At 53.0% G+C, this 25,997-nt stretch overlaps 10 protein-coding genes across 10 annotated transcripts; 4 read left to right on the top strand and 6 right to left on the bottom strand.

Annotated features, from left to right (window-relative positions):
• Window positions 1-631: 631 nt before the first annotated feature.
• On the bottom strand, window positions 632-1,972 carry RHO25_009001 (uncharacterized protein; the record flags this gene model as incomplete). Its single annotated transcript, XM_023604787.2, has 2 exons — window positions 632-1,623; window positions 1,681-1,972. 2 exons carry the CDS (start codon window positions 1,970-1,972, stop codon window positions 632-634), a joined length of 1,284 nt encoding a protein of 427 aa, XP_023460638.1.
• A 3,276-nt stretch (window positions 1,973-5,248) lies between these two features.
• RHO25_009000 (uncharacterized protein) lies at window positions 5,249-5,440 on the top strand (the record flags this gene model as incomplete). The annotated part of the gene is made up of 1 exon (XM_065603131.1): window positions 5,249-5,440. One exon carries the CDS (start codon window positions 5,249-5,251, stop codon window positions 5,438-5,440), a length of 192 nt encoding a protein of 63 aa, XP_065459203.1.
• A 2,523-nt stretch (window positions 5,441-7,963) lies between these two features.
• RHO25_008999 (uncharacterized protein) lies at window positions 7,964-8,299 on the bottom strand (the record flags this gene model as incomplete). Its single annotated transcript, XM_065603130.1, has 1 exon — window positions 7,964-8,299. The coding sequence occupies one exon, from the start codon at window positions 8,297-8,299 to the stop codon at window positions 7,964-7,966; it is 336 nt and encodes a 111-aa protein (XP_065459202.1).
• Window positions 8,300-10,295: 1,996 nt separating this feature from the next.
• On the bottom strand, window positions 10,296-12,599 carry RHO25_008998 (uncharacterized protein; the record flags this gene model as incomplete). Its single annotated transcript, XM_023604786.2, has 1 exon — window positions 10,296-12,599. The coding sequence occupies one exon, from the start codon at window positions 12,597-12,599 to the stop codon at window positions 10,296-10,298; it is 2,304 nt and encodes a 767-aa protein (XP_023460639.1).
• Window positions 12,600-14,205: 1,606 nt separating this feature from the next.
• Window positions 14,206-15,030, bottom strand: RHO25_008997 (uncharacterized protein; the record flags this gene model as incomplete). Its single annotated transcript, XM_023604785.2, has 1 exon — window positions 14,206-15,030. One exon carries the CDS (start codon window positions 15,028-15,030, stop codon window positions 14,206-14,208), a length of 825 nt encoding a protein of 274 aa, XP_023460640.1.
• A 1,612-nt stretch (window positions 15,031-16,642) lies between these two features.
• Window positions 16,643-17,095, bottom strand: RHO25_008996 (uncharacterized protein; the record flags this gene model as incomplete). Its single annotated transcript, XM_065603129.1, has 2 exons — window positions 16,643-17,032; window positions 17,057-17,095. 2 exons carry the CDS (start codon window positions 17,093-17,095, stop codon window positions 16,643-16,645), a joined length of 429 nt encoding a protein of 142 aa, XP_065459201.1.
• A 1,225-nt stretch (window positions 17,096-18,320) lies between these two features.
• RHO25_008995 (uncharacterized protein) lies at window positions 18,321-18,938 on the top strand (the record flags this gene model as incomplete). Its single annotated transcript, XM_065603128.1, has 1 exon — window positions 18,321-18,938. The coding sequence occupies one exon, from the start codon at window positions 18,321-18,323 to the stop codon at window positions 18,936-18,938; it is 618 nt and encodes a 205-aa protein (XP_065459200.1).
• Window positions 18,939-19,740: 802 nt separating this feature from the next.
• On the top strand, window positions 19,741-22,726 carry RHO25_008994 (uncharacterized protein; the record flags this gene model as incomplete). Its single annotated transcript, XM_065603127.1, has 2 exons — window positions 19,741-20,136; window positions 20,198-22,726. 2 exons carry the CDS (start codon window positions 19,741-19,743, stop codon window positions 22,724-22,726), a joined length of 2,925 nt encoding a protein of 974 aa, XP_065459199.1.
• Window positions 22,727-23,715: 989 nt separating this feature from the next.
• Window positions 23,716-24,344, top strand: RHO25_008993 (uncharacterized protein; the record flags this gene model as incomplete). The annotated part of the gene is made up of 2 exons (XM_023604783.2): window positions 23,716-23,860; window positions 23,923-24,344. The coding sequence occupies 2 exons, from the start codon at window positions 23,716-23,718 to the stop codon at window positions 24,342-24,344; spliced, it is 567 nt and encodes a 188-aa protein (XP_023460642.1).
• Window positions 24,345-24,884: 540 nt separating this feature from the next.
• Window positions 24,885-25,659, bottom strand: RHO25_008992 (uncharacterized protein; the record flags this gene model as incomplete). The annotated part of the gene is made up of 3 exons (XM_023604782.2): window positions 24,885-24,927; window positions 25,013-25,600; window positions 25,652-25,659. The coding sequence occupies 3 exons, from the start codon at window positions 25,657-25,659 to the stop codon at window positions 24,885-24,887; spliced, it is 639 nt and encodes a 212-aa protein (XP_023460643.1).
• Between the last annotated feature and the right edge of the window lie 338 nt (window positions 25,660-25,997).

Here is a 25,997-nt window from a genome sequence, read left to right as displayed (position 1 = left end):
GCTGAAGAAAGCGTGTCGGACGGTGGACAGTTGCCAGGCACAAGGAGGTGCCGGCTGCTTGTTCGCGATGGAGCAGCTGTAATTAAAGCGGACCAATCACATGGCCGCACCTGCCTCGCCTGACGTACAATCCCCGTCGCAGATCCCGGACTGTTCGACGGCTCCTTCCTACCTGCGACAACCTGTCTCACCGTCCTCCTCTTCACCCGCAAACTCTCACTGCTACTCTATACAGCACGTGCTCTGCGTGTTTTCTACATTGACTTCACCTCGCCGCCTGATCGAAATGGCCGGTATCTGTCAGATCGAGAATACACCTCCGCCAAGGCGGGAGCTATGAGCGCCACATCACGCCAGCAATTACACAAGGTCAAATGTCACCATTCGACTTCAACAGTCGTCTGCCCGGACAAGTCCGCGCATCAATGATCATTACAAGAAATATGCATTCGGCGATGAGCAAATCCTCTTATTGCATATTGGATTATATCCTACAAGTCCTGTGGGCCAAGTACACCTTCAAAACAAGTCATTATGCTCGAAGTCAACCATCACTCGTGTATTTCAGGAAGCATCACTCCATCGTCCTCTCCTCTCCCTCCGCATCCCTCTTTCCTCCCCTCACATCCATCTAAAACTTTCCGAAGTCCTTGTTGATAATATCGTAGAACCACGAGTTCTTGCACTCCCAAGTCTTACCAAAGATAATCTCCTTCTTCCACTCGGCCCACGCAACTGGAAGCTTCTCAGTGAAAAGCTTGCAGTACGTTCCGACCATCTCGCCATCCTCGTACACCTCGAAGGCATTGAACGAGTTGCAAGGAGAGTAGTTCTTGGAGCCCTTGGCCTTGGCAGCAGCAATGTTCTTCGCGGTTTGGACCTTGGCGAAGATGCGGCAGAAATCTGGGTTGAATCCACCTGGGAAGAACTTGTCGCCGAGCCACCAGTCCTTGCCCTTGTCGCCGATGGCACCGTCACATGGCTTAGGTGTCTGGTAGCCTGGGCAAGAGATGGGTGCGCCTGGCTTGGTGTAGCCGTTGGAGCCTGCGATAACGACTTGGAACTGATCACGGAACTGGCCGCTGTTGGTGGCTCCCTTGGCGTCAATGGCAGCGCCGTAGATGGCGCAGCGAATGTAGGTGGTTGAAGGTGGGTTGGGGCAGTTGGCAGTCTCGTTCTTGGCATCTGTGTTGGGGTTGACAGATGGGGCACGCTCAAAGTAGATGTTAAAGCTGCTGCACTTCTCGCTGTTGCAGAAGGCGGCGCAAGCTTCTGGGCTGTACGAGTCGAGGTTCTTGTATGTGAGGTAAGAAGCGCCCTGGTACGCAGCCTGGAGGTTCTGGAAGACCTGCTTGTAGCCGCTTGGGGTCGAGGCCTTGGCGACGGCGTCCTTGATCTGTTGGTTGTTCAAGAAGGCAGCTGGAGTATCTGGATCTCTGATAGCTGGGCCAGCACCAGGCTCTTGAATCTGGCACGCATTATCTGGCTTTGGCTGAGGCTGAGGGTTGGGGTTTGGGTTTGGGTTCGGATTTGGATTTGGGTTGGGGTTGGGGTTGGGGTTGGGGTTGGGGTGAGGGTTTGGCTGTGGGTTCGGATTTGGGTGACCAGGATTTTTTGGCTGGCCTGCAAAATCACAGTCAGCAAGAGCATCAAAATCGACAGGATGCATCGAGATCTTACATGGCTTCCACCAGGTCCAAGGATTGCAGTCGTTATCTTTGCCTGGCCACCAGAAAGTTGGATCAGCGGCACGAGCCATACGGAACTTCGCTGGTGCTGCAGTAGCAGTCGCAGTGGCAGCAGACACCGCCGAAGAAAGCGATGCCTCAACAGCCGCCATATCAACGCTGTTCACCTCCGGAGGAGCAGTAGCAGTCGGCGCTGGCGCATTGTTGATCTGCTGGACATCAAGAGTGCCCTGAGCAAAAGCCAACGGGGCCAAAGCGGCCGCAATGGCAAAAGTAGACTTCATAGTGATTGAAAGTCGAATATGTCAGAAAGAGTGACTGAGAATAACGAGCTGTTGTGCGATAAAAGAAGAGATGAAGTGTGGAGAGAACAGCAGCACACGAGAGAAAGCGTGGCCTTGACGATGATGAACGACCAAACCACGCGACCTGTCAACACTACTTATAGTCCCATCACCTAGCATCTGGACACAGTCCGCTCCTCCGTGCGTCAAAACGTCTTTTCTCCTGGATACGAGACCTTACACTGTGATACCTCCTTCCCGCAGCAGGTCTTGACGTGAGCATCTTCCTGAAGAAGACAAGACTAAACCCACAACACGAAAGCTACTTTGATCAGAATTGCGATGTTCGTGTGCTTACCTACCCATTTCTGAACTAGAGGCGCATCCGTCTGAAGTTGAGCAGTCGAACTGTCGAGAATTATTGTTGTCCGCGGAGGTTGCTTGCCTGCAAGTGACGAGTCAGTCTTGGTGTGCCTTTTAGTCGGGCCTGTTCGAGTGACGATCATCTACTGTTTGGACGAATATATCGTCACAAACTTTCGAACGAAGTGCAGAAAAGCTTTTGTCGGCTGAACGCTTTTTCGAAGTGTCACTGCCAAGGGGGCAAGAAGGGCGACGACTGTTAAGCAGGACTTGCGACGCAAGCTCCATCTCGAGTCGAACCAAGGATTGTCACTCACAAAATTCTACAACGCGACCGGTATTCACGTCCAGCTACCAAACATTCTCCCAAGCCGTACTGCATCCAAACGAAACAGAACAGAAGCCAGAACAAAATAGACATGCAGTTGTAGTCGGCACTCGGCAGCCCCGGCTGGCATCGGGAGGGGCTGCACATCACTTGCAAATCTCCCTTGCAGAGCTAAAACGGGCGAAACTTCACCCCAATGTGGGGCTTTACCAGATCCTATCTGAACTTTCTGTCCCGATTGGGAATTACTGTTGACAAGTTTGCAACCTTGCAAGACGCTTTGTGAGCTGGTCGACCGGCTTGGCAACTGTCGTTCGTGATGGGTGTGTTCGATAGTTTGTGTCAGGTTGATGGATTTGAATCTAATCTCTTCAGGATTCCTGGGCGGCGGTGCTGGGTTGTTGAAGATGGAGAAGACATACGAATACGAAAGGTGATTGTGGACTCGGAGTCGGAGGACGATGGATGGGATCGACAAGATCGATCTTCTTCACGGTTCGCGGCATCCTTGTAGCCACATGCTACTATTGAAACGAGCTACTGCGGAGTAGGAAGTCATGGTATTGTTTTCTTTCGTTCGATACGAGGTGGATCTGGGTGCAGTTGTGCTGCGCTCATCAGTGCATAGTATTGCTTATTCTACATCGGCACGAATGGCCGCAATCGCAAATATTCACGACTTGGATTTATGCATGCCTTCGAGGTGAATTGCCGGCACTTACGAATCTTGAATTTCCTTGTTCCTATCTCCCAATCTTCATCAAACATCTCCGTCGAGAACGAGATCACCAACCACCTCGACTTTTCTATCCCTGTCTCACCAATTCCAGAGATTGCAAGACCCTACAGAAGAACGTGATAATCATGATGATGGCAACATGAACCATGATGCGAATCTCCATACACGAGCATAAATTTCTTGGTACCGCATCACGCGATACCACGCCGAAGCTTGAGCTATTTGCCGTGTCTCGGTCCAACCATACCGGCAATGTCTCACTTTCTCACACGCTGTCACAGTAGAGTTCATGCGAGGACCGAATCGTCTTGAGCAAGAAGGTCCACTTACGTGCCGAATGTTATTGGCGAAACGTCACTTCTATTCTTGGCTGTCAGTAGCATTGATGCGATGGTGCAGGAGGTGCAGCTGATTGTCCACACGTAGGGACTGTGAGATCTGAACAGAGAAGACTGAAGAGACAAAATCGCCATTTCCTGTTGTTCATACATAAATCGTTCGAATCGAAGTATAATTTCATTTCCCCACCTCTTCCTTTCACATATTCCTTATCCTTTCAAATGAGTGGCAGTGTCAGCTGGACATATTCGTTACTGTAATTTACATTTCCTGTTTTCAATGTGTTCGTTCAAATGAGCTGCATGAAGAAGCAGCTCTTCCCCGGCTTCCATCAGAGGTCGTTTTCGGAGATGTCAGTCCTTGTTTTCAAGTGTTAATCCATTACCACCACTGTCCGAACCAGTTCCTCCATCCATTCATACGTCCCTTGCCGTAGCCTCTACCACGTCCTGGTCGGTATCCTCCCTTGTTGTGGCCTTTGTTAGATCCATAACCACCGTTGCCATAGCCTCCGATGCCATAGCCGCCATTGCCATATCCGCCGTTGCCGTTGCCGTAGCCTCCGTTTCCTCCATTCCCTCCGTAGCCTCCACCATATGCTTGAGTCGTCGTCGTCGTCGTCCTGGCTGACGTCTTTGTAGAGGTTCTGAATGTCGATGAGGCGCTGGTCGTGACTGGGCCCGCAGTAGTAGACGTGAGACGAGTCGAAGTCGATGAAGGGCCGTAGGTGGATGATGATCGCACCGAAGTGGATGCAGAGCGAGTAGGGGTCGATGCAGAGCGAGATGAGGTCGACTGAGCACGAGTGGAGGTCGATTGAGCACGAGTGGAGGTCGATTGAGCACGAGTGGAGGTCGTCTGAGCACGAGTTGATGAAGTAGATTGAGCACGAGTCGAAGTAGATTCCGGTCGCCCAGAAGTTGTCGTTGATACAACGCTCGAAGATGAGGAGCGGCGAGTAGAGGTCGTTTCACCACCAGCAGTAGTAGAGCGCCTAGTCGATGTTGATACAGGTCGAGTAGTTGAGGAAACAATTCCTGAAGTTGATGTCGAAATGGGTCTAGTGGAAGAAGACTGCAAAGAGGTCGACTGGTAAAGAGTGGATGTGGATTGAGCTTGAGTCGAAGAAGACCCAGGTCGCTCAGAAGTCGATGTTGATACAATGCTTGAAGAGGAAGAAACAAGACTGGAGGTCGTCTCGCCGCCCGCAGTTGAAGAGAGCTGGGTGGACGTCGACACAGGTCGAGTAGTGCTAGACAGAGAACCAGAAGTGGATGTTGACATAGGTCTAGTCGAGGAAGATTGCAAAGAGGTTGATTGGTACCTTGTTGATGAATCCACCGTCTCCGAAGTGGACGTGGAAGCAGTTTGGGAGGTGGAGTAACGAGTTGAGGTCGACGAAGTCTGAGAAGACGTCGATTCAGTAGCCCCACCCGTGGTCGAAACAGTATTTGAAGTCGAGTAAGAGCGTGTTGAGGTAGACACAGGCTGTGTCGATGTTGAGACGATGTCCGATGTGGATACGGAACTCGAGCTTGAGAGCGACGAAGAGCTAGTGGAGGTATATTCAGATCGTGTGGAGGTCTCGGAAGATGATGATGACGCTCCTCCTGTGCTTGATGCCGAGAACGATGTCGTTGTTGATAAGTATTGGGTGGACGAAGAAGAAGGTCCGGTGCTAGAAGATGTTTCAGATTGAGAAGTGGTGCTGATAGACGTAGAAAGTCCACTGGTCGAAGCTGTCTCAGTTGACGAATAGGTGCCAGTCTGCGTTGAAGTGGAGAGGGTTGAAGAAGACGATCCAGTCTGAGTCGAAGCGGATTGAGTCGACGACGATGTATATGGCAATGTCGAAGAAGACTGCGTCGTCGAGTACGATTCAATGGACGACGAAGAGAGGCCACGAGTCGAGCTCGAAGCGGTGTTAGTGGTGGAGGCAGACTTGGTAGAAGAGGACTGAGTGGTAGAATACAACTCAGTAGACGAAGAAGATGCGTCGCGAGTGGAGCTCAGAGCAGTTGTGGAAGACGATCCAGGCTGAGTCGACGACGATGAAGTGTAGGAATACGATTCGGTGGATGAAGAGCTCGGGCCGCGAGTTGATGACAAGCCGGTGGTAGAGGATACTTCAGTCTGAGTCGTAGAGTAGGTGCCGGAAGAAGAAGATCCAGATTGCGTCGAGGATGACTGAGTAGAGGAGTAAGTTTCAGTAGACGAGGAGCTAGGGCCACGAGTAGACGATAAGCCAGTGGTTGATGACAAGCCGGTAGACGAGGAGTACTGAGTCTGAGTTGAAGAGGATCCAGGTTGCGTTGACGAGGATCTGGTGTACGAATACGATTCGGTGGTAGTGCTTGGGCCGCGAGTAGAGGAAAGGCTGGTGCTTGAAGACAAGCCAGTGCTCGACGAATACTCGCTCTGCGTCGAAGATGATCCGGGCTGGGTCGATAAGGATTGAGTGGTAGAGTACATCCCAGTAGTCGTGCTTGGGCCGCGAGTGGAAGACAAGCCAGTGGTCGACGAATACTCGGTCTGAGTCGAAGAGGAGACAGCTGTCGAAGAGGACAGTCCAGTGGAGCTTGTGTCAACACTAGAGGATGAACGAGTGGCAGAGTTGGTTGAAGAAGACCCCTGGGATGAGCTCATCGACGACGTGACAGGTCCTGCGGTGACAGTGGTAGATGTCGACGGCTGCATTGAATATCCGCTTGTCGATGACGATCCCACTCCTGTACTCGAAGATTGGCTGTAGCTGGTCTGCAGGGAAGTTGAAATGGATCTAGTCGAGGATTCAGTCGAAGTGGAAGATTGAATCGGAGTCGACTGAGAGGAAGTCATAGAGGAGCTAGCGGAAGCATCAGTCGTCGACGAGAGCCCAGAACCTGATGTAGTTGATCGGCTGTAAGTGGTTTGCGACGATGTAGAGGTTCCAGACTCCGAGCTGGGTGACTGCGAGTAGCTTGTCTGCGAAGAAGTCGAAGGCGATCTCGTTGAGGATGACGAGTCACCCGAGCTAGTCTGCGTAGAGATCGAAGACGACCCGGTGGCAGATCCAGTCGTAGTAGACTGCTGTGCCGTAGTCGTTTGGTACAACGTAGAGGAAGATCTGGTCGCCGATCCAGTAGAAGTTGAAGACTGACCTGGGCTAGTCTCGAGTGAAGAAGATGAAGATCTGCTTGAGGATCGAGTGCCCGAGGTGGTTGACTGAGAGTAGCTAGTCTGCGATGACAGGGAAGAAGATCCAGTTGAGGTCATAATCGAAGTGGATGAGCCGCCCGGGCTCGTTTGGCCAGTTGAAGACGAAGTGCGAACAGAGCTCGTACGGGAAGAGGTAGAGACAGGACGAGTGGAGCTCTCACTCGATGTGGACGAGCCAATCGAAGTCATGCCTGAAAACGAAGATGAACTTGTGGCGGATCCGGTAGAAGTAGATGAGCTGCCAGAGCTCGTTTGAGAGTACGTAGATGAACTCGGGGCATAGGTCGTCTGCGAAGAGCTAGAACCAGATTGAGTGGAGCTTCGATTGGCGGTAGACGAACGAGCACTGCTTGTCTGAGAAGAAGACGAGGATCTGGTAGCTGACTCGGAAGCAGTAGAAGAGCGAACAGAGCTCGTCTGAGAGGTGGACGAGGTGCTTGCGGAGCTCAGTCGGGCAGAAGTAGACTGAGTTGGCAGGTAGCTCGTCTGAGAAGATGTAGACGAAGTTGACCCAACGCTTGTTTGTGACGAGGACGAAGGTCCTGCAGAGCTTGTCTGGGAAGTGCGTCCCGAGCTTGACTGAGAAGTCGAGGATTGAGGGCTACCGGAGCTCGTCTGCGAGGAGACAGACGAAGATCGTGCGGAGCTTGTCTGAGAAGATGTAGTATAGGGCCTAGTGGAAGAAGTACGTCGAGAGCTCGTCTGCGAAGAAGACTGAACTGTGGATCCGCTTGTGGAAGTATAAAGTCCAGTAGAGCTCGAGCGAGAAGAAGTACTTTGCGTAGAAGACTGAACTGCAGATTCGCTAGTAGAAGTGGAAGCTCCAGTGGAACTAGCACCAGATGAAGTATTCTGAGTGGAAGATCGAACAGAGGTCGTCGCAGACGAGAGGGAAGGATATTGAGTGGAAGACCCGCCGGAGCTTGTCTGAGTCGTCGCTCCAGAAGAACGGGTGGAAGTAGAAGTTGGCGTGACAGGATTGACTGTAACGGTGGTAGAGGACGAACGTGGAGGGCGAGTCGACCTAGTAGTCGTGGTGGTATCCTCGCCTGCAGATTTCCATCAGTATCTCAGAATGCAAGATTTGTATAGCAGTGAACTCACAGTAGTCTCCGTAGCACGGCTCAGGATAGTACTGTCTCTTGTCCTTCGATTCAGGAAGCCCAAAGTTGGAGCCAGCTCCATCGCCACGAGCAAAGCGGAACTTCTTCCGCGGGAACAAGTCATCGACGACAGGAGCATCGTTGAGAACGCCTCCAGCCGCCTGCAATGGCGCGTCGACGACGTCGCCAAGATTTACGAAATCTTGGGCAAGGACCAGTGGTGCCACTAGGGCAACGAAGGCTGGGGAGAACTTCATCTTCTTCCACAAGGTAGGTAATCGATCGAGCGAACGGCAGCAGCGAAACGAACTGGAACGAAAGGAACAAGGGAGCTAGCACCTCGAAGCTGCTCTGCCAGAGCGATTGAAAGGTGGCTTGCCTCCGCCTCTTATATTCATCATATATCATGCCCAGCAAAAACAACCAAAGCCATCTTGACTGTTAGCTCAAACTTCCGGCACCGTTGGCACACGCATGCCGCCGGTGCACTTGTTGAGCACTAGAGGTCTCCGCAAGAGACTTAGTCAAGTGTGCGGGATGCATCATCGTTGGGGTTTCACATGCACAATGTTCTGCGGGCACAGCACATGTCCCCATAGGCGGTGGGCGAGGAGACCACATGCGGCGCGATCTTTGGGTTGAGTTGCGGGACATTGCCTTGCTTTGATGGCGGAGTTGTTGGTAAACCAAAGGTCTGTTATGTTGGCGAGCGTAATTGGGCTTCTCTCTTCTGCTCCATGACCGTCTGCCGGCGGAGATGGTTCCATCCAGGGACATTGTTCGCTTAGTTTAATCGTCTTTTTTTTGTGGTATACTGCGTCCTCGCCACACCGTCCTGTGCTTCGACACTGGAGCATACCAGCGAATAGAGAAGGAGATCGTCCCGCTGCAGTGGAAGCTGATACACACTCGGAGAATTTTGACAAAACCCCAGCTTTGCCTCACACCTAATTATAGCATTTTGAGTCGTGTATGAAGCTACCGTAGCCAGACAATAGACAACTGTAGAGAGACCTCTGCACAAGCGAAGATGTCATAGAACATCAAATAGGCAGGACCAGATTGTGGCGTAGATTTGTCACACCAAGAACCACTGCATGTTTCACGGACTGCAAGATAACTTGCTTGGTGGCTGAAAGTCTTGATGTGGTATCCAGCGCAGTCGATCAGATGCGCAGTGTCGTAGTGGACGCTGGAAAGTGGTGAATGACTATGGTAAATAGTACCTCTCTGAAGCTATCGTTCCATAAGGTTGAGAAAAGCATCGCACAACTTGGAGATTCCAGTGAGTTGGGTCCGAAGGCCATTTGCGGCGAAGTCTTGAAGCTTCGCAGGATCAGCCAGTCTCGCTGACTCTTCGACCAGATTTCCGTAATGAGCTTATCTTGTCACTGCGCAGCCAGCCAACTCTCGACCAGTTAAAATTTTGGCCTGCTTTAGGTGCTGTGTTGCTCTTCAGCAATGAAAGTCAATGCTGAACTGAGTTACTGGAGCGCGACTTCGCACTCTTGTGCGCTTACCATCGTGAATTGGTCCTGTGTTGCTTCAACTTCGCTTGTACAACGATCTCATGCGGCAACCGAATAGGTTCCGTGGTGCATCAAGAGTCTCACATCGCCAGAAGTGTGAGAATGCCGATGCGGAGTGAGCTCCATATGCAAGATGTGAAACAGGCACATGAAGTCAAACCCCTCGCTTGGTTTCTTGTTATGTACATGAATTGCGCAAGCGGGTCATGGCTTGACTCGCAGTCAGCCGCAAAGCTTAGCCTGACGTTGCATACTGTGCGTACGCCTGTGTGGTTCAGAAACGATTTGGCTGGCTTCAAGTGCTGCATTTCTGCAGTCCCAGTGTAGCAAGACTGGGCCATAGGTAGCAGATCGCAACAGCCATAAAGCGGGTCTCGCTCAGTTAAGCCCGGCTTGATCGCAAGAGTCGTGTCAGGACGACGAGACCTGGAAAAGTCGTTACTCGCGGCAGTGGTTTAGGTAGCGATGAAGGTTGCCGTTCCGCGATCTATCAGCTTGTGTTCCTGCACCGGCCACATTGATGAACCTCGTGGTAACTGGGCGCTGCAGAACGTAGCTGAGACCTCGAAAGAATGGCGTAATGAATTGGCAAAGAAAAGTGCTCCTTGAGGATTTCGTTATTGATTGTTGCGCGTGTGAGATCAAGTACTTCTATCAAAGTTGTTAGCGCTAGCTGCATTATCAAGTCCACTTGGGGTCATTTGTTCGCAGGTGTACTGTGCATCTACTCCACGCTCAATTTCGTGCCATTCTCTGCCTTCACAAAATCCAAAAAGGGCTGGAGCTCCGGCGTTCTCGCACCATTGACAAGGAAGACGGCTGGCTTTCCGTATGGCGCGGCAACAGTCACGTCTTGGCCCCCATTGTACTTCGTGCCAGTCCAGACGTGCTCGTAAGTCCTGTTGCCGTTTCCAGCTGGCAGGTACACAGTAACTTCGAAGGTCTGAGGATCGAGGACTGGTGCAACGTAGAGATGCTGGCCCAAGTAGAAGCTCTGGTAGCTAATGTTACGAGCTCTCAGATCTTGTGGGTGTTCCAATACTACAGGTCTGAGGAGCGGCCATCCTTTTGGCTCGCTCTCGGTCTCCAAAATATGGCGTCTGTACTTGCCCAGCGAGGCGAAAAGTCGCGCATTGTAGCCGTAGTACTCGTAGGTAGTGGTGTTGCTGTAGAACTGCGCGTTGACGGAGGGGATGTTACCTTCGTGGGAACGGAAAGCGGCGCTGCTGACGGCGGCGAGCTCTCCCCATCTGCCGAGAAGCTCAGGCGACCGAGTGATGTTGTAGTTGTTGTATGTCAACACGGTCGTGTAGCCACCAACGTCGGAGTGCTGCTGTGAATAGCCGGAAAAGCCCATGTGTACCATGATGGTGACGACAGATTTGATGCCATCATTGACGCCCCAGTCAACGTTTTGGTCACCGACCCAGAAGAGATTCATGTACTTTTGAGAGGACTGTGCAGCAGAGCGATGGAACAAAACTGCCTCATCCTGCAGGCCAAGGTCCTCGACCAGAGCTCGATGGTACGCTGCCCACTGTGTCGGATAAGCATTGTGGTAGAAGAACGCGTCGCTGACTGCATCGTAAACTTTGACATCTCCGCTCAGAGGCGTGTACTCGCCAAAATCGGTCATAAAGCCAGAAATATTCGAGTTCCAAACCTGCTGACGCAATACATCCTCGTACCAGTCACGGAGGTACCGGTTGGTGAGATCGACGACTCCTGCTTGAAGGCCAGGGCCACTTGAGATGATGGCCGTGGAATTGGTTGTCGTGTTTTGCACAAAGTAGTGGTTGGCGCTCGCCTCATCGTACAGGTTCCTGCGGAAGCCAGTGTCTTTCGTGGAGACGTTCGTGAGGAACGTGTTGATGTACGACAATGTGCGGACATTGTACTGATCACGAAGATTCTGAACGAATTCTGTCCATGTTGGGTAGAGAACATCGTCATTCTCCCAGTTCCACCAAAGTCTGGAAATGTTCAAGTATGGTCCAACTTGGCTGTGAGTGCCGACCCAGTCCTGCAGCCAGACACCAGCAATTGGCGCGCCCAGCTGAAGACCTTGCTCGACAATTCGATTGACCTTGTCCTGGCCGCCTTGGATACCGAGAATGGCACCATCGTCCACCCACCTTGGCAACGCCGGCTGTCTTCCAGTATATGCAGTTAACGCCTCAATGGCATCGAACAGATTTTCAGCTCTGGTAAAGGCTCCATCCACACTCAATGAATCGTACCGAATCGTAACAGCATCTGGCTCAGTGAAATCGAAGTTCGAGTATCCTGTACTCTTCTCTGACAGATAGAAAACTTTGCCGTCAGTCGAGATGTAGGAAGGAACAGACGTGTAGGTTGTGTAGAAGCTGCCGCCTGCAATCGAGTTGTTGGCATTCTCCAAAGAGGTAATTGGCTCATCGCCTCGTCCGACACCTTGCTCTCGTGTAATGACCGGAATGCTTTGGTTCTTGAGCGAGGCGAATGACGCCTGCCCTCCAAGTCCGTAGAAGTCTTCGCCGGCATTCGAGGTGAAGCTGAAGTAGAGCTTCTTCAACGGGTCCTCGGTGGCAGATGTAATGTCGAGGTAAAAGGCAATGCGGTCCGAGAGATCACTGGGCACCCAGAAGTACAAAGCGTATTGCCCGCTCACTTGTCCTTTGAATGTCAGCTGACCACTGATTCGCGCTGCCTTGCCAGTTGCTGTCCCATCCCAATCCACAAGCTGGACGTCATCGATGTCTTGGCCATCTGTTGTATCGATGTCTATCTCGGTAATATTGAAAGCGCCGTTCGAGCCAGTGACGGAGTCATTTCCAGCACTGGCTCTAATGAAAGGTTTGTCCGTTGCCGTGCTCCAGATGTCCAGTGTTTGGCTGCTGATCTGAAGCCGATCGTGCTCCCGTGAAAGTACGAACTCTGAACCAAGCTCCCAAGTCGATTTGCTATCGTTGGACGGGAACAAGATGCTTTGAGTTGATGCAGCGCAAAGCAGATAGCTGCTCGCGGCAAAAAGCTGGCTGACCCTCATCGTGCCTGGCTGGGTGAGGATAGAGATCAACCAAGACCACGACTTACCTCGGTGGTGCCATTATATACTGACGAAGGCTCGGAACTGTCAACAGATGCAGTCCACAATGCCTGCAGAGGCCGAGAGGCTCAACTTCGTGACGAGAGGAAATGCAGGAACAAGTGGAGAGATGCAGCTCGTCGTCATGGGCCGGGGCCAAGGCGTGATTTGACTTTCCCAGGTTTGGCAAGTCCCTCATCCGGCTTGTCGGCAAGATCGAAGAGACACCGGAAAAGCTGTATATTCTGTGTGATTAGTCAATTGTGTTCTCGTGTAGGAGAGTTCTTCCATTGCAAGATCGAGAGAGCAGATGGCCGCCCTTCGGCCGTAGCCAAAAGTGCGGCCGCCGTCCTCGATCTCAAGCCACCAAGATAACAGGACTGAAGAATGAACAGCAATGAGCGGAATACTGCACATAGCCCGATGTTCGGGATGTGGACTTAGCTACGGCCCATATTCTGCTCTTCACGAGACCATCATGAAGGCCTTGGGGACCCGGAGTGCCAGCGCCCAAAATGCCGTCTTCAACTCTGCCCACCTCGCAGACCGTGTCTGCCTCGGAACGGCGAGACCATACAAGTCCATCCTGATATTCCTTCTCCAATGGACGAATCTGTATCAAGACGAACGCGTGCGGTGGAAGGACCTGGTGGGAAGAATGGCGGCGATCCGGTGACAAGCTGCTCGACGTGAAGATATGTGACGGAGCTCGTAGTCGAACCGAAAGGGCGGAGTGAACTCTCACATCACAATAGACAATGACATCGTGAAGAGCAATGGTACATGTGAACGTACATGTATTCAAGCACGCGTCTCCTCCAGCTCCTCTCAAACCAGCACGCAGGGGCAGGCAGGCAGAACACGCGAGTCATAGTTCTACCGGCCCCTCCCGCAGAGCCGCACTAGCATTTCTCTCAAACTTCCAAATTCCGAATCACCACCTTCTTCTTTTCTCTCTTCAAGCGCCGTCCTCACAAAAGCTGCGTTTCTTTGCTCACACACCGACGAAAACCTCGCGCTCGCGCGCCTGGCAAGTCTTTCTGGCAAATGAGAAATTCGGAGTAATTTTCAACAACCTGCACTGCCCAATGCCTGCCCTCCGCGGCGGCGTTCGGCATCACTGCTCGTGAGGGCCTGCCATGACTTCATGGTTGCACTCGGCATCAGAAATCTCAGCCACAAGGGCCGGACTTTGTTTGGACCCTCTGTGGCTATGGGAGCCGGTGCGAAGATTGTGTGTATGCTCTTTCTGTGAAGAAGAGGTACGATCACTTTAGTGCAATACGCAGCGTATCTGAGCTTCTGCCATCTACACCTGTCGCGAGATATGGTGGGCGGAAGTTCCGGGTATCATTCGATTCCGATTATTCTTGTGAGGACGGCGCTTCAATTTTCTTTTTTGAAGGTGAGTACGAACTCTGAGCACTGGTGAGAGCAAGAATACTACTGACAATGACTTCGAAATCTGCAATTTTGGTAGATTAACTACGTACTCGCTGGGCGACACGCTCTCTCGGAGAATGCACCTGGCCACGACCACTATCATTCACTTGAGCTGCAAATCAAATCAATCATCAAGTGCCGGCATTTTGCTCTTCAGGCCGTTGTCCGAAGCCTCCCACGTGTACATCAAATCCGTCCGCATCGTGTACTTCACCCCGCGCAGTACATCATCTCCGCAGTGAAGCAGATTCCGATGCTGAAAGATCAAGATGCGGCCAGTCTTGGGCAGGACATCAATGTCTTTGCTGCGATCCATGTTCGGCCTGTGGAAAGTGGTCGCACCGCCGATCAGCACGTTTTTGCGCTCTTCAGCACTCAGCTTGGCGAGCTCCTCCTTGGACAGCGCTCCCCCACTGTTCAGATACAAGTGCATTGTAAAGTACGACCTCTCTTTCTTGTCCGGTGTCTCGTATGCCCCGTCACAGTGAGGCCGGAAGTACTCTCCTCCCACGTATTTGAGAAATCTCATGCGCTCGTTCGGTCGAGTGAACTTCCAGATCTCACCTCGCTTCGCAGGACCATTTCCGAAGATCGTTGGAACATTCTCCAGCCGGACGATCTCCTGCATTTCCGGCAAGTGCTCGATGCGCTTCCAAATTTTGGCAACGATCTCGCGAGAATCCCAGATGATGCGCCCGCAATTCCGAGCGTCAGTGTGCAATTCTTGGCGACCACCTCCGATGTTGATCATGGCCCGCTCCCATTGGCCATTCGTTGTTGCTTCGGCTGCGGAGACGAACTGCTTGCACTCCTCTGGGCTGAGTACATTGTCGAGAATCACGGCGTAGAGGCCTGCGTAACATGGTAGAGTGCTCTCAGCGAAGTTGATGCGATCAACTGTGATGTCTGGTGCCGGCGACGACAGGAAGTCGCCTGGAAGAGAGGCCATTGTGATGGCGGCGCAGATTTTTGAAACCAGTACAGCAGTGGAAAACTTGTGGCGATGCGTGTTCGATTGTTATTGGCTTGGCGTCAGTGCGAGTCGCAGCTGTGGAGGAGATGTCGCAGAGCTGTTGGAATTACGATAAGCCCGAGTGCGCGCCTTTCGAAGGTATCGGAAACAGGTCGAGTCGTCGCAAAAGGAATTGTATTGTGGTTGTTGGTGCCTGTTGCGCCGAAGCAACACGAAGGATTCTTGATGAGTCAGGCTGCGGCAATCTGCAGCCTGCAGGGCAGTGCAACCAAGCATTGCAATCCTCCATTCGGCCTCACTTTACCGGCCAACCATATTGAGGCCACGCTCGTGCCTCCATTGCCAACGGTCCAGCCCGCGCCGACTCGGCGTGCAATCGATCGACTGAGGCATCGGCACAATGCATGCACTCACTCCAGATCATTCCCTAACATGAAGCCAACTGGACTGACGACCAAGCAATCCAACCCTCGCGAGGCCGAGCGAAGCATTGATGCAGATCTGCAGCAGCTCTGGTCCGCTGTCCATCATGAAGCCAACAGAGGTGGCGCTCCAACATTCCAGGCTCTTGAAGATAGGCGAAGCACAGACAAAGCTGGTGGTCGCTCTGATTTGTTGTCCAGCATGACGCAAATGGAGCTGAAAAGCCATCGTTCCAGCGTACGCAGAGGCAACCGGAGCATTGGCACACCTTTGTCCTCGCCCAGGCATGCGTTGTTGCATAAAGCCGACAGAGCTGGCGATCAAGCAGTTCAAGAATCGCAAGATTGCGTCAAGTATCGTTGCAGCTTCTTGGTCGCTCTGGCTCATGGTCCGGCGTGAAGCCAATGGAGCTGATAATTCAACAGTCCGATATTCGTGAAGTCGAGCGGAGCATCAACCAGGCTTTGTTGTTGCTCTGCTTCGGTGTCCAGCACGATGCTAACGGAGCCGACGATTTTGTCCATCCAATATTCGAAGACTATGAGAGACATCAGTCTAGCTCCATTGTCGCTCTGCTTTGCTGACCAGCACGAACCGACCAGAGCTTCAGATGGGATATTCAGGCATTGCATGCGCGCTGAGGAGAGCACTGGCGTAAGAAGAGAAGATTTACCCGGGTCCAGCTCTTTCTGCAGATCCACGCGGATGCGTAACAGGAATGGCGCGATACACAGTGGCTTGGAGAGTCTCATTTCCTCGAGACATCTGTGGTGGTGAGAGGAGTCGGCCGACTGTTTGAATCTGCTTCCGCAAGTCTTGAAGTACAAACTCTTGACACGTTGCCATCCCTCGTAGCTCGCAGGATCCCATCATGTCGAGAGAACGGTGCCGAGGAAAGGAATGGGCCGGTTAGTTTGCCATGCTTCCGCAAGTCCCGGACTACAATGTCTCGAACGGGCTCCATGCCTCGTGGCACATGAGGTGGCATGACTTTCGGAGATCGGGGCTGGCGGGAGAACTGGGTCGGGCTGAATTGAAGAGTTTCTGCCAGTCCTCGGAAAATTGTTGATTATGGTGGCAACATCTGCGCAGAAGTTGTCCTTCTCTGCTGAGTTTAATGTGTCCTCGTGCACGACACTTGTGGTGAATCGTCGAATATCTCCGGTCACACTATGTTGACGAGGAATTTCATGCACTTTTTCCTGTTCGTAACCTTCGCATCCTGCTTGACGAAATTCCGACCGGGCTGTGGTGACGCATTGGTCAGGAGATCCTCGAGGACCATGTCAAAGAACTTGCGTGGGTCCAATTGTTCGGCAGTCCACTGAATGCGAGGAGTGCATTTGCGGATCTTTGTCACCTGCAATTGGTTGATTGCAGTCTTGATTCGGGTCAACCACCACTGTATCGAGCTGAATTGATGTGCTTCCACGTGTTCTAGAGGACGCCATCCTGGTAGCTCGCCATGGGCGTTGGCTTGCACAGTCCCACGATTTCGGAGATCTGTGAAAAAGCAAGGCTTGCACCGAGCTGAGCTAATGAGCTTCTTCGTTCTCTGAAAGCCTGGAAAGGTACTCACCTGAGAGAGAGCAATGACCAGTGGCTCACGGAGTGCCATGATATCCAGAGATCTGCGAGGAGAGAACTTCGCCGCGCCAGAGGCACGTTGCCACCTTGCCACCACGTTGAGGTTGTTCTCCGGCAAGGAATCCCCACTGGCGGAGTGGACAGCCGAACTGTCCAGAGGCTCCGGAGGGGTTGCCTTGTTCGAATTCCGGGTTCGAGTGTCGTCACGAGCGTTGACTGCTGCCCGTACAGGCAGTCAAGCTCTTTCTCTTCTGGATGGTTACTCGTTGAGTCGTATGGCGGACCAAAAGGCACCGCCGACCTTCTCAACGGCTCCCATGATTGCCTTCAGCAAGAGAAAGACCCCTATGGAGAAGCATATGTCCCATGTCTGGGAGAGCTCATACTTCTTGATGATTGACTTGAGCCATAGGGTCCGGACGAGAAACGTCACCGGAAATTCGATGAGTACTGGCCAATACCAGGACACGGGGTCGAGCTACGACCATTTGAGCAGGCCAGAAAGGAGGGTGTCTCTGTCCAAAATGAATGTAGGCGCCATTAGTGATAGTGATGGTCGTAGGTCCGTGAGCTGGTATTAGGGTTCTTGGAGAGAGAAGAGAGGGTGGGAAGGGAACACACGAGATATGAAGGTAGACCGCCGCTGCACCTGCTTATCGGTGTCAGGGTGGGTGTAAACAATGCACGAGCGAAGGTGCTCCTCTGTCACGTCGTCGTTTCTCCAGTGGATGTTTGGCGCTCCTGGTACGCGAGTTGCAAAGCCACAGCATGAGCTCCAATTAGGATGGAAAGAAGCATGCTGACTTCTGATACTTCGCTGGTACGCCCCCACAGCGTAATTGCTCCATCTGGAGCACTGTTGGCTTCGTGCTGGACAGCGATTCAGAGCGACAACGAAGCTAAGGTTGAGCAGTTCTGCCCAGTGCTCTTTCCCGTGATGGTAGAACAGCCATTACTCATTTACCATAGTGTCTGCGATATTATGGAACATACCATATCCGTCCGCTACGCGCCGACAAGTCAGCAGAAACCAGCTGCCGCCGAATGTGTGAATCTTTGGCTCTCGGAAACTCTGTCTGTAGCTGAGCCAGAAAACGAGCTCACTTTTTTCTTGCAACGTACCGCAGCACTATAAGTTTGACTTGCGCCCGATTCTCCGCTTCGACTCTCATCCAAAATCCCTCTACTGCCACCGAAGCTTTGACAATCCCAGTCTCTCACATTGTTCACTTGCGCAGACGGACCAATTCACAGTCATGGACGAGCAAAAAGGCGTATTGGCTCGCGAGACAGAAAAGCAACCAGCAACCAACGACGCCGAATGTGGTCGCATCAGCAAGGACTGGACAGAAGAGAGGATCAAGGCAACACGGGAAAAGGCGGAGGATATCAAGAGCACAAAAGCCATATTTGGCATCTACATCCTGGTCTTGCCGTTTGCTGGGTTCGGCCTCATCTCAATCACCACGTTCTGCATCGTCAAGCCGGTCTTTTATCAGCTTGCGAGATACATCGTAGACATGTATACCCATACAGGGCTGGAGATGCGCATTCCTCTCATCAATCGCACGTGGACGATCGTGCCGAAGATATGGCCTGATGACAGCGCACTCAGCAAGATGGTCGCTGGAACAGGATCATGGCCATGTCAGCGAGACATTATGCTGGCGTGGCTTCAACGACTGCGCAATGGGCAGCGACCATATTCGCCGGGGGTGCAGGCGACTTGGATCTGGGGTATGATGGGCATGATGCTGGTCACGATCTTTCTGGCATGCTTGGATAAGTGGCTGGACGGCCATTTTGATTTCGAATCGATCGGAAGGTGGCTGGCTGGCGTCGTGCGACAGCACATCAAGACGCGTGCAGCATAGCCGCAGGCTGTATTGCGATGGGGCAGCGGTCTTGCTTAGTTGACTGGCTCAAGGGCTAGATCTTGCTTCTTCAAGGGACTGGACATTGCTGTGCGGACTGAAGTTTGTGCGGCGGAAGCGGTCTCTGTGATTTCGATTCAGTTGAAGGAATTTGTCTTCAGCAGGGTATACTGTACAGATTAAACATGTGAATATTCTCGGGAATCGTCTCATGTCAAGCTAAGGCCAACAAGACGGGCGACTGGCGTCTTTCCACCATATTCCCAATCCACCATGCTCGTCAGTAGTCAGATAGAGGAAGCCAAGCAGTATTGCGTTCTCCTGAGTAGTCAACTATTGGACGAGGACGCGTTCTCCACGCGACGTTCGCAGGATGCGGGATGGAGCTGCACAGCTCGGGCGAAAGAGCTGAGCATCATAGTCATTTCGTGTTTGACATCCCGATATCTCGTCGACCTTGCTCGGATTCGATGCGCGCCGTCCGCGCTTGGTCTTTGCATGTGAAAGTGGGTTTTGGTGGGTGAAGAATGGTTCTTCGCGAGGAGAAGATGGCAGTCTTGGCAGTGACATCAAGCGCTCCCCCCTCCACGCTGTGTTTCAGGGTGCAGCACAGGCAGCGAATTGTTTGTCGACGGCGGTGAACCAGTCCTGCTCCAGCTCCAACGCGCCTTTTCTTAGCGGCTGGTGGTGTGAGCAACAGCTCCTCAACACATCTTCACTCACGACATCTCTCCTGCTCGCATCCAACATCACCGCACCCTCCACTCCCGCGCCGACAAAACCACCGACACACCCCGCCATCATGGCACGAAATTGGCTGCCTATTGTGGCACTGCTGGTTGTCCTCTACGCGGGGCACGCCCATGCGTTCGGCGCCGGCAACATCGCCAGCCTCAGTAAGATTGAGGGACAGAATTGGCGACATGGAGACATCGAAGATACCCTCCTCACGCTCCTCACGGCTCGCGCCATGGGCGGCAAGAAGTTCAGCAAGCTTGATGTGAAGCGGACATATTTTGGCAACTGGCTGCGCGACTACAGTCAGGCTGTCGATGTGGGCACTGTCAAGTATGTGTCTGCTGAGGCTATCCGTCTTCTGCTGTGGATCTTGGGCTTCATGAGCTTTGGCTACGGCACTGGCGAGTTTGAGGTTACCAAGGAGCGTCTGGGTTGCTACAGGCCGGAGGAGCACATTGATGTAAGATACACCTTGAGTGCGTAGACTTGTCGAAGAGACATGCTGATCCTGATATTTGCAGAACCCAAAGGACTACGCCGACAACCAAGATGCCCGACAGTACGATCGTCGTCTCCGCGGGCCCATTGATGAGCGCCGCGAGCTCTCAGTCGATGAACGCACCGGTCTCAAGAACTACATTGCTTCAGAAGATTTGGGTATCACAACTTCGTCAGGCATGGTTCGCCAGCTGTTGACGCGCTGCATCGAGCTTGGTCGGCAATACAAGTACAGCAATGACAAGAAGGACTTCTACGAGGCTCTCCGTCTGCTTGGAACGGCCTGTCACTGTCTTGAAGATTTCTCTGCACACAGCAATTACACTGAGCTGGCCTTGATCGAAATGGGCGAGCGCGATATCTTCCCACACGTCGGTCGCCGTGCTCAGATCCAACTTCGTGGAGCGCGCGGTCCTGTCTACCCGGTCATCACAGGCACGTTCGGTGGCACGGATTTCTTGCACTCTGTCATGGGAGAATTCACTGACAAGGCGACTCAATTCGAGTTGGACGAGCTGGAGAACACCATGCAGCAATCCCAAAACGCTGATACGAGTCTGCTTAAGGAGCTGCTCGACAAGCTCCCACCAGGACTGCTCGGAGATGCTGATCAGAAAGGCAAGGCTGACCAATTGCAAGCCAACGCACAGGCAGCCCGCTTGGAGAACATGCACATCTCGCCGAAAGAGCCAGAGGAGTTCACTCGACAGATGGAGGAGATCACCAAGCAGATCTATCCTCTCATGGAATTTCACGACAGCCTTGTTATGCAAATTTCCGAGGCCATTGAGAAGATTCCCGTTCTTCCGGAGCTGATCGAGCAAGTGCAGAACCAGGTCACCATCTTCGTCTTTTCTCTCATGGCGCCCTTTGTTGTCCCGATCATCAGCCAGATCAAGGAGGAGCTCAAGACTGGCTCGAGCGAGATCATCGAGTCCAGCAAAGCCCAGCAACTGAATGTCTTCCAAGATGACCACTGCACCGATCCTACCCACTCCATGCTCAGCAAGGACCACTTTTCTAATGTGCTCAACGAGCCAGCTGGCAAGGTCGCAAGCGCTGTGCTCAAGTGGGTCGTCCCTCAGATTGTCGCGTGCTGGGATGATGATAACATCGACATCCGCCGCACCAACGAGCGAATCGTCAACGGTGTGTTCCACCACCCAGCCCTCCGCGACTACGGCGAGGACGGAGCATCTGATGGACGTCGTGCCATGTTCGAGCAAGTCGAGCGATGGTGGCATGAGCAGAGCGAGCGCGAGAAGGATGACTTGCGCAACAAGCTGTCCCGCGACGGCGTTGAGCAAGGCCGCAACCACAAGGAGGGCGTGCACGATCACGGTCATGGATGTGGCAAGCCGCTTGGACTGCCAACCATGAACACTTCCCAGAGCTCGGGTGCCATTGGCGGTGTCCTTGGCGCCTTGGGCAACGCTGCACAGCAGAGCCAGTCTGGCTTCAAGGGTAGACAGTCCAATCCCGAGGCCAACAAGATTGGTGATGCAGTTGGAGAGGCTATCGGCGGTGGTGCGCTCGGCTCTGTTGTGGGCGGTCTGGCTGGCGCTGTCGGCGCAGGTCTCCTTGGTGGTGCGTTCGGCAGCGACAAGAAGGCTGACAAGAAGAAGTACGAGAGCAGTGGCTACAACGACGACGACTCATACACTTCTCGCGTTACAGAGACCGCTCACCGACCTTCAAGTGGCTACGGAAGTGGCAGACAAGAAGAGCGATATGGTCAAGCTTCGTATGAGCAGACTTCCTATCAGAGTGGTGGTCACGAGGAGAGATATCAGCGCTTCGAACAAGACGGTCGCCAAGGCAACACCGGGTACGGCTTCGAGCAGCGCACGGAGACCCGTCCAACACAGGGAGGAGGTTACGAACAGCGCAGCGAGCGTCGCTACGAGCAGCCAGGTGGTGGTTATCAGCAAGAAATTCAGCACCAGCGTGTGACCAGTGATGGACGCTCCTATCAGCACCAGGAAACACGTTACGGCAACAAGAAGGATGACAGCGAAGATGACGACGACAGCAACGACGACGATGATTGGGAGAAGAAGCAGAAGAAGCAGCGCAAGAAGGAGGAGAAGCGTCGCAAGAAGGAGCGCGAGCAATCTGGCTACGGCGGCAGGGATCGCAGCGGTAGCCGTGAGCGCAAGCGTTCTGGATCTCGGCGTCGATCTGGTAGCCGCAAGCGCGACTCCAACGAGTACAAGCGTAGCAGTGGCCAGCAACAGTATGGCGGAGGCTACCAGCGCGAGGAGTACTCGCAGCAGTCGTCCGGTAGCTACTCGAGGCAAGAGTACAGCTCGGAAAGCCGATACGAGTCACAGTCGAGCTATGGAGGCGGTAACGAGTATGGCCGCCAACAGCAACAGAGCTATGGTGGAGATTCATATGGTGGCGGCGGCTATGGCCAGAGACAGGAATATGGTGGAGGGCGTGATGAGTCCGACGATGAATACGGCCGACGTGGCGAGGGCGGTTATGGAGGAGGAGGAGGCTATGGTGGAAGCTCCGGCTATGGTGATGAGGAGAGGCGTCGTTGGTAGGCTAAAGGCCACGAGGCGGTCTGCTCAGCTGAGCTGAGCTGAAAAAGCAGCTGATGGAGTCGAAGAGCAGTGCGCTGTCACGCTGATGACTGTGTGAGTGCGGCGTCGCCCAAAAAGTATACAGCACAGAAATCAACGTGCTTCAAAGAAAGGCCGACGGCCCATGCTTTTGTCATGCCGTGTCGTCGTCGTGATTTCGGGACCGATGTCTTGTCAAAAGTCTGGCGGGAACCGATCAATGCGCGCTCGTGCGTTCGCAGAAGGCGTCTCACACGTGGCATTGACTGGCAAGAATTCTCCATCCAGCTGACCGCCTTGCACTCGTGCAGCATACCAAAACGACCAGAAGCAAGTTTTAGCCGAAGCCCTCTCTTCAGAGTTTCCAGTGTCGGGCCCGCTGGACAGCCCCAGAAGCAATTCGGCCTCTCCGACCAAAGGTCTGGATCTCTTCTGCGTCGTGGCAGCCACAATCTCGAATCATGATGGCGCGAAGTTTGACTTTCTGCTGGTCTGCAGTGTCGCGTGTCCAAGCAGACGCCATACCAATCATAAGGTTTGATGCCGCGCGCTAGCACGTGCAAGCTCCACTTCATCTCCGCTAGTCATACTTCGCTTTCTGTGGCTTGATCGGAGTGGGAACTTTCGAGACCGAATCGAGTTGGACTGGCCTCAGCTTTCATGGATGGCCAGCTGAATGCGGCATGGTGGCGCTGGCAAGGCTGCTGAGTCTTCTTGTCACTGGATAGGGTGCCGTGTCATGGCCTGACGACCTGGACGACGAGGCCGAGAGGCGCACACTCTGGACCGCAGCACTGACACGGAGGGAGCGATAAGCTGGAGAGAGGCGGGTGGGAGATGAGCCATGAAAGTGGTATATGAATGGGATGCTCTGCCCGGTCTGTCCATGATCATCATCAGCATCTGAAACAGAAATACGAAGCTCCAAGAACCGTCTTCTGCCACACCCAAGAACTTCAACTCAGGCAACCATGCAGTACCTCAAGTCCATCAGCCTTCTGGCATGCCTCTTGGTCGCTAGCGACGCAGCCGTCGTCAAGCGTTCCAACTGCCGAGCCGGTCAAACAACCATCGACGGCCAACTCTTCACAACTCAATGTGATGTCGACCGAGCAGGTTAGTCCTGACACGCTTCCCCAAAAATTCCATCAAAAGCAACAACTAATCCCTCTCCAAAGGCAACAACTTCGGCAACCCAGTCCGCACCACCCCATCAGGCTGCGCCGCCGCCTGCGCCGCAGACTCCACCTGCGTGACATCCCAATACAACACCGGCAACGGCTTCTGCTACCTCAAGAACTCCCCCAACCAACTCTCCCTCGTCCCGGGCACCAACACCTACGACCGCGGCAGCGGTTGTACTTCCAACATCAACGTCAGTGGCTGCACTGTTCAATGCGATACTGACTCACCTGGAAATGACATTTCTGGAACTTATACGGGTAGCTATGCGCAGTGTGCGGTGCTTTGTAAGGAGAATGCGCAGTGTGTGACGGCGCAGTATAATGCTGGCAATGGGTATTGTTATCAGAAGAGTAGGGTTAATGGGGATGGGTTCCGACCTGTTGCGGGTACGCATAGTTTGGTTTGCCCGCACTAGAGGTCTTGCTGGTGCGATGCGATGGAATTGATGGTGCTATGGTAGATGGGTAAAGGGTTTATGATATATGTATGTGACGAATGATCAAATTTCATGTTGAATACCACGACCAGGAATTGATGAGAGCATATGATACTGTGTCACTCAGAGTAACGATGTCTTTTTTCATCAACTTCCGTCTTCCATTTTCTCCTTGCAAGATATCTCTGAATGGCCTGCCACCTTCTCATGTGCACAATTCGTGCTGCCGTCCGAGCCCTCGCTCTAATCCTGGACGCCGTGGCGCAGTGCTGTACGGCGATAGTGTTCTTTCGCATCTACCAAGGTGCCACACCGCTATCTCCAATCACGCAAAAGGCTGGAAGCATCCACTGGTGCCTATCAAACTTCACGACGCAGTAAATGGAAACTGAAGTAATGGGCAATACTGGTGAAGAGGCATTCAATTTCATTGTTTTCGACCTCAGGCAACCGTTCTATCTACGCCTCACCGGTCAAACCCGTTGATGCCTCAGCGCGGTGCAGAGCGTACGACAGCCCCTAATCATCTCCGCCTGCAGTCGAAATGATCGATTTGTTGAAGCTTACTCATGTGGTGTCAGCGCCTCTGTCATCGGGAACTTGTTGCCAGATCTCAGATGGAAAAGAAAACCCTAGTGCTTGCTTACCCCGAGATAAAGTACCCGATGTGGGATACAAGATCGCTACGACCACTCGATGGTACAACTTCAAGCCACGCGAACAGGCTTTTCTCCGAATAAAACATCTTCCATGAGTGGTCCCCAGGTCTCACAGCAGTGTAGTACCAGTACCTTTTGATGCGCTTCTCTCCTTCGATCTTGTGGTAGACGTACCAGACATTCGGGCGGACCAGTTTGTAATAGACTGGGATGGTAGGTGCGCGCTTTGACCCGCCAAGAGGGGCAGCTTTCATGCTAATCTGGAATTGAGTGATGTGATGAAGGTCTTCGGATCGATGACGCTGGAGACGGCGCTGGCAATCGTTCCTCAACTGAGGATAGGGGAGGCTGAATGTCGACTGAGACCAGAACTCGCGATAGCTTGACTTGTAGATTCCAGTAGCCTCGTCGTGGATCTGACGACAGGCGAGGATAAGAGCATTGCTCGGAGGTTCGGCGTTCAGGAGATCGATTTCATTGTCTTCGGAGGTATTGTTGGTGTAGACGAGTTCGTAGATGTTGTTTCGCATTTCCGCGGGGAGCATGTCGAGGAAGAGGCATTCCGACTCGGCTCTGCTGGTAGGGATTAGCAATGTGCTCGGCCGAACATGTGTGCCAGATTCTTACTTTGCCATCTTTGCCACTGTTGCGCCGTTCGAGCGTGCGCCCAGTTGTTTGTTGATGGAGTCGGAACAAAGCTGAAAAGGCAAGGAAGCTGAGTTTGTTTGGAAGGTCAGTGCAGCTTTCACATGAAACTGCACGTGCTTCTTCAACCCTTGTTGCTGAGTCATTGCTGGAAGTGAGTGACGACTGGGACCCACAGCCTTTTGCAAACAAACAGAGCGACACGACTTCGCTGCGCGCCTTTCCGTGCCGCCCACACTTGCATCTCGACCTGGTCGGTTGTCGAGCTTCATGATAGAAGAGGCTGGGACTAGCTCAAATACTCCGCACCATCTCGAGTTTTGTGAGT

Source organism: Cercospora beticola, chromosome 5 (genome assembly GCF_033473495.1).
Source record: "Cercospora beticola chromosome 5, complete sequence".
Taxonomy (NCBI): Eukaryota; Fungi; Ascomycota; class Dothideomycetes; order Mycosphaerellales; family Mycosphaerellaceae; genus Cercospora; species Cercospora beticola.
This window is presented reverse-complemented; position numbering and strand designations above follow the sequence as displayed.